Raw genomic sequence first — 15,984 nt, forward strand, 5'->3', positions numbered from 1 at the left:
TAATACAATGTGATCAATATTGTATTATCGATCACATTTGTACTTTGTGTTACAAAGTACAAAGTATATAACTTTTAGACTTGTATGCTGTGATGTGAGGCACTTATTGAAACACACCTGAAATTTCTTAGAATCTGTTTATTTTTTATGCACATATCAAGTTAAAAGCAGAAGTTTACATACACTGAAAAGACACATACACCTGTTTTTTTCACTGTTGATAAAGGAGATTTATGTATTTACCAGGAACATTTTATAGCGCAGTCAAGTAGCTATGTTACCGTCAATTATTATATAAATTAGGCTTTGATGCAAGTGCATAAAAGACTCAAAACAACTCTCCAGGTATGTTTTAGATGAGGGAATAACAAAATTCTAGATATTTATTTAATGTCACATTAACGGTTGAACGAAATCTCAAAGATTTAGGTATTATGTATGTGTTTAAAATCATAAGTTTTAATGCAGAGTGATTACCATAACTTTAAACAATGATGCCAACATGAAAAGGCCTTTGCCATAAATATCAAGACTATATGTTTCGAGGCAACCAAAAATATTTGGGCCCAGAAGGCTTTTGTGAAAGTCTGGCCCTCATTGCATGTTATCAAAAATGAAATTTGGCAAAATTTTCCCAGTACATTTATTATCAATTTAGCTGGAAATAAGATTAAATTCCATCTCAAAAGTAATATCAGATCACATCTTTGTTATGAAGACCTTTTACAAATCCAATTGTCTGGTTGTGACTCACCAATTAAAAATTGATCACATTTGTTATATTCATCTCAGCAGTGTTTCATGATGCATCTCTTCTCTATAACCTACTTCATGGTCATTTAGACTGCAGCCTGCTGAAGGATCTCATTTTATGGTTATAATATTATGTCCTGTGTTCCTTCGTGAATACAGCATTTCCCCTTGTGGCAGACTGTATAACATTTTTTCCTTTTGCTTATCTGTAATGGGATATACTTTGCCTTCAGGGAACAAAACAGCCTTGAGATCTTACTGTGTTGAAGATCTAACAGACATGGCCATGAGGGGGCAGAGATAAGTTGATGCAGAGAACATATTTATTTTAATATGCTTTCTTTGTTGTTCTTCGTTTGGGTCCTTTGTTGAATATCTGGCACTCATCCATGACCCCATCCTCAAATGACACTTGACTCACATATTGGAAGAAAATTAAGGAAAGCAGCAGAATATTATAATGAACACTAACCTTCACAAATATGTTCCAATTTATCAAATCAGCTGTTTTTAGTTTTTAGGTACTTGAAAAACATGAACTTGTTGAAGTTCATCTTGAACATCTTTACTTGTAGGTTCAGCATGTTTTTTATTTTTCAAATTCCACCATAGCAATTTACCTAAATAAAACTTGAGAAAGTCTGTCATGGTTGTTGTTTTCAGTGCGCCACTTTAAAGATTGCATGAGTGCTTCTTGACAAACACGTCTATCTCAAAAATCTTCAATTCTTTGGAAATATCCTGCAGTGATATATTTAAAGTGTTCATTTCTGTTCATTCCCAAGTTAATTGAGGAAGTAGTTGGGTGTACACTGTACACACACCCTACTGTCCACGTTTCGGGTATTAAAAACCCCTTTTCAATTTGTAGTCATGTTCTAATCTTTTAATAAAACTTGAGTTTTGGGTTTTCCTTTGCTGTAAGTCACTATCACCAATTAAACAAACACTGGAAATACATCACTCTGTGTGTGATGAAAATATTGATTTCATTTTGTTCAGTTACTTAAATAAATTAAACTTTTGATCGCATTGTAATATCTGAGAAAAAACTGTATAAGTGGCCCCAATTTGGTCAAGCCTTAAAAAGCTTTCAGGGGATCTTCTACACATAGCCTTGCATTAACACACACCAGAAAGCAAATTAACATACTTGGATGCTTCGAAAACCGTCCATTAAAGGTCCGTGTCGGAAATTATTAAAAGTTAAATCGCTTGCTTTATTAACGCGACGGAAGCTTTCCATATCATTGACGTACTGAGAGATTATCACAAACACGACATGTGCTTGAATAATTGATAATAATAAAAAACAATAAAAAAAAACCATGTATGTTATTCGATTTTTGTTTTTCACAAGTATGTCCGAGGGTAAAGAGAGTGGCAGTCTGAAGCGGAGACGTAGGAAGTGAGAGGCTCACAGTGGGAGCCAGAGGGCGGTGGCATTTCTCTCTCTCTCTCTCTCTCTCTGCGTAAACGGAGACTGTGGCGGAGCGGAGAGAGCGCACGGAGAGGAGAGCAGACCGGAGAGCAGTGGCGAGGCAGCAGCGCCGCTGACACAAGTGGCGGGACCGAGCAGTCATTCCCACCACCTCTACCACAGCTTCAGCCGGCTGCAGCTTTCTCACAAACACTGGAACTAGAGAGGCTTTACAGCCACACCACTGGCTTTGGACTTCATCTGCAGATCCTGTGCTGGAGTAGCGGAGGGGGGTTCTTATTTCCCCCCACCCACCAACACCATCGTGGACGGAGGAGTTGCGTGTGTTTGTGCGTGTTACGCCGTGTCTACTCTGTAATGGGCAAAAGTGGACTGAGGAGTGGAGTAGCGCCGGGGGGTTCTTGTCTGGTGAGAATGTTCGCCACGCCGGGGATCCTGGTTCTTTTGGTGCTTGCACACGCAGGAGTCGCTCAAGGTAAGGCAAGGAGAGCGCCTTTTTATAATTACGCCTTCCCACGTTTAAAAAGTGATGAACACTCTCCCTCGTGAAGTAACCGAACCCATCTGATAGTTCTGATAGTTTTATTTAATCCGAGTTGATGCTGATGAGTCGGTCAGCATCAGACTGCACGGGCATTTGCGCATATTTCCATCTGATCTAACTTGTTAGAATGATTTCCTCTATTCTGCAGTTCTTGTAAAGTAAAAAGATCGGAAGTACATGACGAATCCGTAGAAATACTTCTATAAGATGATCATCATTTCCCCTCTAACTCAGTACGGTTGTTTTCAGTAACAAACAGGCAAATCCACTCAGAGTTTGCAGCTCAGACACAAACTCTGAAAGGCAGAGTTCCGTTTCACGCTCAAGCCACTGATGTAATTTAGGAGCACTTTGCAAAAATATACAGGCGACGCTCCGCTGCCCCGATTGGAAAACTGATCCGAAATGGGCATATAAGCTACAGGACACCCGTCGAAAAGCTTCTAGGCAATTACAGATCTCACAGCAACTCCGCCGAACAGCTTACCGCTGAAAGATCAAACCTTGAGGCTCCAAGATCAGAGCAGTTTACATGATGATATTAGATAATATTCTCAAAAAAAAAAAAAAAAAAAAAAAGAGCTTAGTGTATGTGATGGTACAATGTCCGGATGGGGAAATTATTTTCTTTTGGTATATTACTGTGTCCACTATATACTCCCCCAAGTGAAGCATAAACGTGATATTGAAGTGATATTTCACCCAGCACCGCTGCTGTTAGTAGGGGATCTAGGATGATCGAGGAAACCCGTATAAACTTTCTCCTATTTAGGTATTCCATTTCTTATTTGGTGAAAGTTGGGAATGGTATTTTTACTTATACTTTTTTTTTTAAACAAGCTGCTTTATTCTCCACATTTGCCTTGTAAAATGTTGGCCTTTTCCACCCCTGACCTGATCCTCTGCTTTGATATGACTATGATATTCCACTTGAAAAGCTGTTAAAAGAAAAATACACAGTAATTTGCCCTGTCCATGCTGCAGGACGCAGTCTATAAATTGGTATTGACATTACAAATTGGCCAAGGGCTTTTGTGCTGCATTTGGGAAGTAATTGGACATGATGTTGCAGCTACCTTTCTCCCGTTGCCCGAGGGAGCAACATTTCAGCAACTAACTCCAGTATTCATTAGAGCAATTCTTCAATGGTTTGCAGCCAGATCAATAGATTGCAAATAAGAGTCACATTTTGAGCAGGTGGAATATATGCGATTCTGACACCAATGTGCAGTTTAAAGCTGATAAGTTGGAACTACTTCTGTGCTGAGCAGCATTTCTCTCATTCCACCTTCATCTATAAAGGCGTCTCTTTTTTTTGTCTCCCCACTCTGTGTCTGGCTTGCCAGTTACGTTTTTGTGTATGTTTCAAGCAACTCGTCCTGTGTCTCTGAAGTTCTTTTCTTTGTGAGCACTCGTTAGTTGTTCTACTCACAAACACAACCTAACTCTTGGGAGGAGGGTTGTTTTGTGTAGATGGCTTTTTCTTCTTCTTAGTGCCTCATTGTGAAACTCTGCTCTCGACCGGTGTAGCTACAGACTGCAAATGTTGAATGGGAAACAAATATTTGCTCTTGCCAAATTATTTCTCCTCATGCGTCAATGAGTATCTTGTGTCCTGCTTCTGTCTCCAGTTTCTGCTTGTTTTTGAAATATGCGCTCAGGCAAGTTTAATAGCTAAAATCTTTTCCATGGTTGTAACTAATCATAAGAATGATGGTCTTTGTGAAAATGATTCTGGCACTGAGTAAGATTAAAGTCCAGTGATGAAGCAGGGGGAGTCTCAATCAGCCTTCTTAGATGTTTTTTATTTTTTGTATTATAATTTTTTTATAAATACGTAATCAGTGCACCTTCATCAGATACAGTGGTTTCATTTCCGGTCTTAAGGAATGCAATGACTATTGTGCTATGGATATGTTCCTGAATCGTGCTCTCCTTTAAACACACAATGGGAGGAGGAGTGTTAGTTTAGATCCACTCTGGGCAGCTTGAGTGCATGTGACTGCTTTCTAAGCCCCTCCCTCAAGCAGTTGAGCAATTATAAAGCCATTAGTTGAGCGTCTTTATTTTTGATGTAGGGTGAATGGGTGTCGCTGTACTCACACTTAAAAGTCCCTCATGTTTAATATAATCACTGAAATGTTGAGTAGCCGCATTGTACAATTCATTTCATATGGGATTATTGGGAAACCCTTTGGTGTGTTGAGGTTTTATATATCCCATTAAGATCCAGACTGTAACATGTTGTGGTTTGGGCTTCTTTTTTTGTAGAAACCCAATTTTTTTCATAAGAGATGTTTATTTTTCTCTTGGACTACATAGCGGTCAGTTCAGTGTAAACTTAGATGTGGAAGAAAATCAGCTTAGGTACATGCTAGTTTTTTAGACCACATCTCTTTTGAACCAGTTTATAGGATCACTGGTGTCCAAGAGGGATACGGACCTCAGCCTGCCAAAAGAAGCTAAAATCTACGAAAACTTGATATCCTCTCTAAAAACACTTCCGCCTATTTTAATAGTTCAAGCACCAAATATACTTTGCTATGCATTAATACACACTGCAGAAATCATCTTAGTACTACAGCATAAGTTAACATTTTCAGTTGCTGCTTAATGCATTGTGCAGCGGAAGAATCATAACTTTGCAGTTCAGTAACATGTTCTTAATATCTGTAGGGTTCTGGTCATCTTTGTGTGGCTATTTTTGGCCAGCCAGCGTTTATATGTTTTAATATAGCACCAGACGAAAAAAAAATAAAATAAAATAAAAAAAAAAAAAAAATATATATATATATATATATATATATATATATATATATATATATATATATATATATACTGCTCAAAATAATAAAGGGAACACTTAAACAACACAATATAACTCCAAGTAAATCAAACTTCTGTGAAATCAAACTGTCCACTTAGGAAGCAACACTGATTGACAACGGGGACCCTCGTCGGGTCAATCAGTGTTGCTTCCTAAGTGAACAGTTTGATTTCACAGAAGTTTGATTTACTTGGAGTTATATTGTGTTGTTTAAGTGTTCCCTTTATTTTTTTGAGCAGTATATATAATTTATTTTTATTTTTATTTTTTGCGAATTTGACTTTTCTGACCCATTGTTTTCAAGCACTATTTTATTCAGATGAAAGGTAACCTAGAATAGGTTGTCTAGGTTTATTTAAATAAATAATTATTCAGGGGTGAAGCTGGGACCCATATCTCACTTGGGTCCCAGCTAGAAAACTGCAAGACATCAATATCTTCAGCTTACATTTGAAGCTTGAATATTACAACATTGGGACAAAGTGAGATAAAAAAAATGTCTCCATTAATGGTGATTGTTTCCAGCTTTTGAAACAAAAGAAGGCATGTTTGAAGTGAGCATCTATATCACAATTTCTTATCTCCAGTCCACATAGAAACACCACTAACTGAGTTTAATTTAGTTTTTAAATACACTTTTTACACCAAAAAAGTATTTTTGTGTAGATGGGAGGTGCAAACTGAACAGAAACTATATTATAAAATATTGCTTTTGGGGTGTTCACTGACCTAGGTCTGACATTTTACAAATTCTTGTCACTTTTCAACATAACACTATTCAAAATTGTGGAAACCTAACCTTGAAAAGCACCAGGTACTTTCCAGTGGTGCTATCCAAGCATCTCCCACTGGGGGGAAACCCAGGGGCAGACCCAAAATTTGCTGGAGGGTCAATATCTTCCCTTTTGGCCTGACAATGTTTACTTTTCTTTGCAATGAATCCCTAAAAAATTTCATGCTTTCACATTGTTTTTAGTCTCTTCTTTTTCGTTACCCCAGATATTTTTTCCTGTAGTACCTCATGTTTTCTACTTAGCATTGGCTGGACACCAGTATCAAAGTTTTAAAATGTAAAAGAATAGTGAAAATATAGTGTAACTCGGCACTGCACCTTTCAAACATTCTCTTGTCTTTGTTTACTACAAATACAAGAATTGATCAATCAATAGCACATTTTCTAACATACACAGCACGTGTTTCGTCCAGCTTCACAGGCATACCTGCATGTGAATGTTGGCATCTGAAAGACTGCAGTCTATCACTTGAACAGACTGATTAATAAAATGTTGACACATTTCTTTAACCAAAAAACAATGTTTTTAAAATGTAACTAAATAAACTGGATTTTATTAGGAAACGTCATAGTTCAAAACAAGTGTGACGATGCTGAAAGTGTTTGAGGTTGGTGTTTGTTTTTGAACTTGGCAGTTTGGGGACTGTCTTAGAGAACTCCTGTGGAGTGTGTACTTGCGGGTGTGTTTTTATGTGTGCATGTCTACGAACTTGGCACTATCGCTGCGCTCCAGCAGAGCTTGCAGGGTGTTATGGCATTGGTTTGTATGTATGCGCACACATGCGGCATGACGATGCTGCCAGGGCTACCATGCTGTCTCCCATTATGCTCTTATCCTGTCCCATGGTATAGTTTATCCATGGAGGGTTCAGCGCTTGTAGGGGGGGACAGCTGGGAATTATTGGAACTAAATAGGACACTTTGATTGGTCGTGCTGCCCCAACTGGCAAAGTGCAATTGGTTGAGCTGGTTTTATGTAGTAAATTTGATGGCGGGCCTGTATCAGAAGGAGGGAGAACTGAATGAGTGAGGAAGGGAGATCTCTCTGGGTGGCTCGTACGGGCTTTGATCACTCCACTAGGACTTGACAAGCTGACTGCCTCCAATGCACACACACACGCACATCCCCACACGCGCACACACACGCACACACACACACACACACACACACACACACACACACACACACACACACACACACACACACACACACACACACACACATTCTCTCATGCACAGCAAGATATTTCTGCAGTGAAACAATGCTGCATTTTGTCCACATTCTCTGGGTGGTGTGTGAGCGTGCTCTGCATCTATGGTGTGTGCATGGACAGACGTTCACAAGTGTGTCAAAGGAAGTCTTTGACTGTGTCTCAGACTCTCTCTCTTTTCTTTTTTTTTTTCTTTTTCAGTGGACCCTCCCGCTGCGAGCATCAGCCTAGTTATTGCAGATCTTCCTTGCCTTCCTGTCCTTTAAAAAGTATATATATTTCTGGTTAATTCATCGATGCATTTTATTGACTTTCACTTTTTATGTGACTAGTTGCAAGACATTTGTTGTATTTGCCTTTTCAATTCTATATCTGTATTCTTTTAGTCCTGTTGGCTGTTTAAGAAATTTAATGACCTCTCTTCGTGATTCAAGTCCGATGGCCTTGCTCGTCCCTTCACGGGTATCTGTTTATGTTTTACTCTCATAGTATAGAAGTATAAACATAGCTGTATGGAAAAGGAAGTAGAGGTTGAAAATTAATGTGGACCACACATCACCAAAAAATGGAGAGAGGTTTTCAGGAATGTGTTACTATAGGGCAACTTGTAATTGTTCTGTCATGTCAACTAGTTTTGGCGATGTTACATGCTGTCCTACATGCTGTCAGGAGATGTAGAGAAAGAAGTGCAATTCTCTGTCACGCCGATAGGGAATACAGCTGATCAGTCATGTGAGTTAAATGTTAAAACTTATTCTGCAAATGTATTTCCATCTCTCTTTGGAAAAGCCAAAAATCTCATTAAGCGAGCTTAAAAACATTTCCATGAAATTGAGGAAGTTATTTAGAAATTTGCATTTTCCATCAGCCTTTGCTAATGTGATACCTCAAAATGAACACAAAAACATTGATTGAAGCATGGTTACTGTCCTCTTTTCCTGCGCCGTGAGAGTGAGTTGTCTGACAAATCTGACCACTAGGTTAACTAAGTTATCAATGTTCACCCAACTGTTTCCACTTAGCCACTTTGTTGCTATATTTAGAGACTCTTCAAACTAGATTATCCACATCAGGCTTTTTAAAGATTCATTTTTAGCAAGAAAACTGCAATCGGTGCATTGTTGTCACAACTTGATATTCTGTTTTGTGCTACAAAAGTCCTGTTTTCTTTTTTTTGTTTGTTTGTTTTTGAGAAGATAAAACACCAGGTTTAAAAAGATACTTTTCAAAATATTACATTGATAAATGGAGGCTCTTTTCTTGCACTCCACCATATGTCTCTTTCTCCTCTAGGGGCAAACCCAGGATAGAACATAAGAATGCATCCCTGTGTGGGTTTGTCTAAGTGCACTTGATTTTCTAGAGATGAGAAAAGAAAAACGGGGGGGGGGGGAGGAAGAAAGAGATAAATGTCCTAAAACTGATTCCCTGCTTCTCCTGCTGTTGGGCATACTCTCTTCTAGAGTTTCATGTAAAGATCTGCAATTATGAATTTTTCATGGCCCGTGTAACAGAAGGCCTCATTCGGTGCTCTCATTTCAAGGCTTTTTGTTGCAGTTTAGCGTTGTGCATCTCTGTGCATGTGGGATGGTGGCAGTGAGAAAATGCCACTTATTTCCAATCGATGGCCTACTATATAGTTCCCACTGGTTCCTTGTGGTCCTGTAGTGATAAAAATATTAGCATATTTAGGTTTTTCTAATCTTTACAACAAGGTCTATTTTGTGACATGACTAGGTGAAGTATGTTCTTTGGTCTGGTACTGTTATAAAATGACAGACATTTTGTCCAAAATATCACGTTATAGTTTAATGTACTGACGTGTACAAAATTACTACCAAGTTCTTCTGATGTCACATTTTTTACAAACTGGAATAAAAAACTGCATCTCAAATCCCTAAAGAAATCAGTTGGGCTTGGTGAATTACCGTCACTGAGTGCCAGACTGCAGATTTTCTAACTGGTGTCCATGAGCTTACTACCCCGCTCGTGTCACTTGTCCCCATTTCTCTGCCTGGCTCGGTTTCCTCATATTCTCTGGCCTGCTTTCGCCTTTCCCATCTGCTTTCTCTGACATTCTTCTTGCTTTCTATAACCTTCAGCTCATTTTTAAAAATGATTTCCCCCCTCTGTTGTTGTTTCACACAACCCTGTCTCCCTTTTCTATGCAAATTTACTCAGAGTGTGGCCAGAGCAGCGGACATATTGTTGTGCGACTGAACTGGGCCTGGAAACAGCGGGACGTTTTGTTTTTGTGTGCATGCGTTTGGTCATTGAAACTCATCAGTCAGCCAGAAGGAGAGAACTTGCTCGCACAAACACAAGTTGAATGCAGACAGACTAAGCTAAGAGAAAAGGAAAGAAGAATTGGGGACAGGTAGAGAAAACGAACTGCATTTCTTGCCAGCTGCTCTCCATTGACATCTCACCCTGTATCTTTGCTGTGAGACCTTGCCTTTCTGTTTTCACGGTCTATATATTCTTTTTATTTGATCTTGTAAAACCTGCAGTAAATAGCTCAACTTGGTTTATTTGCTTCAAAAACAGGCAGCGAGCTGCACTTATGGGAGTCATGTGATCAGAAGAGGCATTTTTTTCCTTCTTGTGTGAAAACAGCAACTTGTGCCTCTCGGTTTAATCCCATATTGTCTCTCCTGTGTCTGCCTCTGACACTTTTTGTTTGGATTCGAGCTAAAGATCGTGCCTGGTGTGGTTCCCCTTTTTTTTTCTGCTGGAAATCTTAGCAGTAACCTATACATCACTTAATTGATCTGTGGCAACTGTCGGGTTCTCTAAATGACTTAGGTTATAAATTAATCAATCTTACTGGTCAAAATTAAGTCTCGTAGTTTATCAATAAAATCAGTTTCAGCTAAAGAGTAATTCTTGACCTCACCAAGGAGTTTTCTTTTTTTTCAGTTTACTAAACATTGCATTGAAAAACATAAATCTAACATTAATAAAGCGATATCTTCCTATTACTAATGAACAAGTAAAAAAAAAAACACAAAACAAACCTAACTTATAAGAAGTAACATCAATGAACCTTACCAAGCTCCGCCCAGAAACGCCCCTCGAAAGTCCCACGTGGCTGCATGTCTCACAAACAAAGCCTCGCGGAGCTTAGTTTCTATGTAAACATGGCGTCTTTCATTTCGACTGACTCTCTGCAGAGTATTTCTGAGTTGATTAGTTTAGCATTTCTGCCGGATTTTTAAATAATCTCAGCCACGACAATGGACTGGGAAACCAACAAGTTCATGTCATCTTTTTTGGACGACATCAAGGTGTTTGAGCCACGCGATGCCTCCAACATTGTGCGCGTCACAGAAAAAAGCTACCTGTCGATGAGGAAAATAGCAGATCCTCACACCCTCAGCATAAATATAGCTGTGGACAAGATCACTGATGCCTATTGTTCTTGCAAGGCTGGGTAAGTCAGGCATTCATGGTTTTGAGGGTTACTTTTGAAACCAGTGATTTTTGTTGGCAAATGTTTGAGTGTGTCTAGCCCTGATACACGGTATTCGGTGGTAGCTTGGCTAACACGATTACAGTTTAGTAAAAAGCCTTTTCAGGTAAAATAAAATCTTTAATGTATGTCAGATACGGTACACATTGCATATTGATCTGTTCAGCTAACGTAAGACTGTGTAACAGACAGGCTTCAAGGTGTAGAAGTTGTATCGGTACTGCCATTATGCTGTACTTGGCTAAAAGGTTTTTATAATGGATGTGTTTATTATTGACTTTCTTTTTTTCATTCACTAAATGCAAAGAAAGCAAAGCAATAATACTTACACCAGCAGACACTCCTTTGTTCTTATTGATCCTACGACGGTTGAGCTGCAAATGCGGCCGTGCACAAGCTTTGATCAAAGCAAGGCTTTCCGTTTCAGATTTTGGAAATCTGTGAATTTTAGTTCCACAAATACGATCACGATACCTGACATCGCCTGTACAGATACCCCACTGACGGTGGAGAACCATTCTTTTTTGAGTCCTGACTCAAAAACTTTCTGCCGGTCTGCTAGTCAACAATGTACATTAGCATGTGTTTACTACTATAGCTTGTGTTTGTCAGACGGTCACACACGTGGTAGCTGCGCTGTAACGTAAAATGGGCATTAGCCAATGAAACGCGGCCCCTGTGGTAAGGTTCATGAAGAAGACAAAGAACTAGTACACAGTACTTGTTAACTTGCGTTTGTAATTGGAGATATTTCTCTTTGAAACATAGCTGATTGAAAATTGAAATGTTGTCAAGCATTTGTTTCATTTTTTACATGTCAAGGGGAAAACTATTTTATGGTCTAAATTGTAGTTTTATGGCTTAAAGGAAAGTGAAAAGGAAAGAGAAGGGAAAAAGCTGCAGAAGGGCAAATAAAACAAAACAAAAAAACGTAGAATTCATTCTGGGCTGAAAAAGGAAAGTACCTTTTGGGTCCAACACATGTTGTATTCATTTATTGCTGTTGCAATCCAACAGGATAATCGGCCCTGTTTGGCTCGCCGGGGTCTGACTTCTTACACAGATGAAAACTTTTTAGGGTTCAGTTGTGAGGACTGGTTTCAGAGATTGCACTTCCCTCTTTACCTCATCTACCAAAGCTGACCAGCCAAACAAAAGTAGACAAAAAGTCAAAACAATAACATTTTTAGTTAATCTACTCATATCACCGATGAAGCACACACATAAATAAATACTGCACACTGTAAGTTTGGAAGAAGCTTTCCCTTAGGAGACAGACACGACCAGCAGATGGGGCTTGGTTGTGTTGGCATAATGGTCTTTTTGCGTGTTTGGGGCAAAAGAGCCTTATTTGTGTTGCCATGAATATGTGATTAAGTTACCATTGAGAAAGACAATATGTCGCGACAGGAGGTCCACAGGGCTGGGGCCCAGGTAGTTTTGTTTCCACCAAAAGCTTATGTATATTGTTCTGTTTTCACAGCATGGGAGAGGAAGAATAAAAGAGGGGGAAAATGAGGGCCAAGTCTGAAAAAGACGGCAGTACAGGGTGATGAAGAAATGGTGGACTGTGAATTAGAAAAAATAGAAAGAAAACTACATAAGAGAAAATGCTTTTCTCCTCCTCTTTTTATGAGACAGAGAAGAAAATTTGAAATTCAGTGTCTTTGATATTAAACAATGCTTCACTGTAAAGGCCCATTGAACTCTGGGTTGGTAATGGTGAGAGGAAGTGGAAGGAGTAGAAAAGGAGGGTGCAAGCAAGCTGAGTAGTGTCTGGAAGCAGCCTGAAAGATTAGTCTTTCTCTTCCTCATATTTTTCCCCACTTCATTCTCTCCCCTTCTCCCTCTCTTGTTTCCTTTTATTCACCTAGCGTCTTTCAGATCTAATTCCTCTTTTTTCCACCTCATCCAAGCTTCAGCTGCCCTCCAACACCCTCACCTCTCTCTCTGTAGATCCCAAAAGTAACTTTTTTTCCCCTTTCTTCTCCTGACCCGCTCAATCCTAGCCAAAACTGTCTGGTAATCCAATGATCCATCTGAGGGAATATGCAAAAACTTGAAACCGTAATTACTGTAATCACCACTGTAACTTTTTACCTTCTCAGCTTACATCTGGGTTTGCACACGGGCATGCATGCGTACACAGATGAGGTATGCTTGCTCCTGAAAGAGTAGATTGTAATTCTGTAGGATGGCATGAAAAGGGGGATTTAGTGTGTGTTGTACAACACGCTTTTGCTCGTCTGTTTTCCTGCTGTAGAAATGATGTAATTTACCTTCCAATTCTTTATGGTGGCATAGTAAAAATAAGAGCGCAACCCACACGCATAGAATACACAAATATAACAAACTATCTATTCATCTATTGTCTATACCTGCTTATCTTTGCAGAGTGGTGGGGATGTCACTGGTGGCTATCTTCAGCAGTCATTTAGCGAGTGTCAGGGTACAGCCTGTACAGATCACCAGTTCATTGCAGGTCAACATACAGACACACAGGATAAGCAATCATGCACACACACCTAAGGAGAGTGTAGAGAGACTAGCTAACTTGACAGTATTTGGAGGAAGTACCTGGAAAGAACCATTCACAGTGACAACATGCACTCTGACCCCCCACAAGCTTTGGGTGTTTCCCAAGTTGGGAAAGAAGGTCCTGAATTTGAACCCGTGACCTTCTTCCTTTGAGGCAACAGTTCTACCAACTGTTCCACTGTGCAGCCAGAAAACGTACTAATCTGAAGATTTTATTGTGTAGAAATTGAACAAAAGCATACGCACACAGAAACATACGGGGTAGTCTACTTGCGATGGTGTATATAAACCTGGAATATTTTACTCTGCAGGTGACAAGATTACATGTAAGCAGTTTACTTTGATTCATTTCAACACAGCATTCTAAGTGGCTCATAAATATGGGCAGCACTTTGCTGAAAAGGCATGTTTCATACGTTTGGAGCATGGCTGCGTATGAATGTGTGTGTGCGGATGAAATGTCACATTGTTAGTTTCCAGAATTATCTGTGCACGCAGCATTTTTTCCATCCCCCGAAGGAATACAGGTAGGACGGTGCCAAAGGTGGAGATTGGAGACAAAGGAAAGAGCATAATGACTTTCCACTGTTAAAATCACGGCTTTGTGAAATCTTTTGTTTTCCTGTAAAATGCTGAACATAGAGGAGCAAGAGGAGGCAGCGGGATCAGAGGAACGAGGTGGAGCAGCGTTAAACACATGGAAGTAGAAAGATATAGTGACTTGGATATGGGAGCTCTGTGAGCAGAAAAGACTGTCTGGATAGTAATTAATCTCAGTCCTTAGAGGGACGGAAGTAATCTGTTAAAGAAAAAAAGCCTGGGTATGGACTTTGCTGGAATTTACAGTTTACTTTTATAGAAACTATAATATTTGCATCCATTTTTCTTGTTTGGCCTATTTATGAATTATGATTAGTTAAGCTGTACTTAAAGTCCCTAAAGTCCACTGCCCCTTACTGTTTGATTCTGGGTTGATGAAACTTATCCATCACTGTGACTAGATGAAAAGGGAATAAAATTAAACAGGTGATTTATTGTACTGATTTTCTGTTGAATTAGTGAATTTCAACCATAAATCTTTTCCCATTGAGTCAGTTTTTATGCTAACCCTGGCATTCAATAATTTGGTTTTCCTCTGTCAGGTAGCAAACTTAGTGCCATACCATGCAAAACATGCACTGATCTTGACTGATTTTTCTTGTTAAGTAAGATTAATGGTCCTGTTTTGTGGTAAATAAAATATTGTTTTTATAACATGTTTTAGTTTTGCTTTGCTTTTAGTGAATCCCTCACACATATGGATACATGTGTGTTTGTACATGGCAGATGTGTGTTTGTGAATGGGTTAAGTCTTCAAAAATGTAATAGGTGTGTGGTGGTATAACCACTACTTTTTTTAAGTTCACAGTTTGATACAAAAACATTACACAAAAGTCAACTTTAAGGTTGTTATTTTTATTTTAAGAAAAAAATAACAATATCCACCACAGACAAAATTTCATGTAAGAAAAAAAAGACACCCATAGCCCAGAATAAGCTTTGTATAACAAGCTTAGAATTTAACTTGACTTTAAAATTAAAATTATTTTGTTAGTTTTTAACCAATTTCAGCTAAAATATGCCTACATGTCATATGCTATTTGTTTGCTTCACTCAGTTTGGACTTTATGCCTAATATGGGGTCACACAGAACGCAGTAATATTTTCATGGATATCAAAATTTGATGTCATGTTCTGACATCTAGTGTGAATATAGAATCCTTTAGTGGGTATTTGACTGCTTTATTTAAGTCTGTTAGGCATTGCAGCGCGCAAGAATATATGATGCAATGACATGCCATATTCTCATATTTCCTTTATTACTGGAGGCGTAAAGCTTCGCACAATGTTGATTTAAACAAGCAGGTTAGTTTTCCAGCTGTTGCCTGCCAACATTATAAACCATTCTTGCATAGTTTAGATTAAATTCTTTAGAAAATATCCTTATCAATTTTCTGGTAAGACAAATACTTGAGAGTAGCATCAGCATCTTTATGCCTTGTACATGCTACACCTTCGCTAATGATGTAAACATTCAAAGTTTTAAATGATTAGTTTGAAACATTTTCCCTGCTATTCTTAAGACAGGGCTGTGAAGCCTGTGGCGACATACACAGTTTAACAGGATTTTTTTTGTAAAATTAATAATCATCATTGATGTTTGTATAAACAGCATGTTTGTAAGTACAGCAAGAAAAACTTTAATGAGCATACTTACTGATATAATGACAGTAATTTGCCACATGCTGGGGTATCATCTAAGAGGTTGCTGCTAGAGTTTAGATGGTAACATTTTATATCCATGTTGCCATATCTTTGTTTGTATTATGAGGCTCCCCTGATGTCATTTTCCATTTTCGTTTCAC

At 38.8% G+C, this 15,984-nt stretch overlaps 1 protein-coding gene across 3 annotated transcripts in view; it reads left to right on the forward strand.

Annotated features, from left to right (window-relative positions):
- Nucleotides 1-2,236: 2,236 nt before the first annotated feature.
- Nucleotides 2,237-15,984, forward strand: part of LOC103470231 (netrin receptor UNC5C-like) — a 193,137-nt gene continuing 179,389 nt past the window's right edge. The window contains exon 1 of one of the 3 annotated variants that reach the window (XM_008418510.3): nucleotides 2,237-2,669. In XM_008418510.3, the coding sequence (XP_008416732.1) occupies nucleotides 2,552-2,669 (118 nt within the window). In that variant the 5' untranslated portion in view covers nucleotides 2,237-2,551. The remainder of the gene's footprint in view (nucleotides 2,670-15,984) is intronic. The other 2 variants (XM_008418508.3, XM_008418509.3) reach the window with 2 other exon arrangements.

Source organism: Poecilia reticulata, chromosome 9 (genome assembly GCF_904066995.2).
Source record: "Poecilia reticulata chromosome 9, P_reticulata-male-v2, whole genome shotgun sequence".
In the NCBI taxonomy this organism is placed as follows: domain Eukaryota; kingdom Metazoa; phylum Chordata; class Actinopteri; order Cyprinodontiformes; family Poeciliidae; genus Poecilia; species Poecilia reticulata.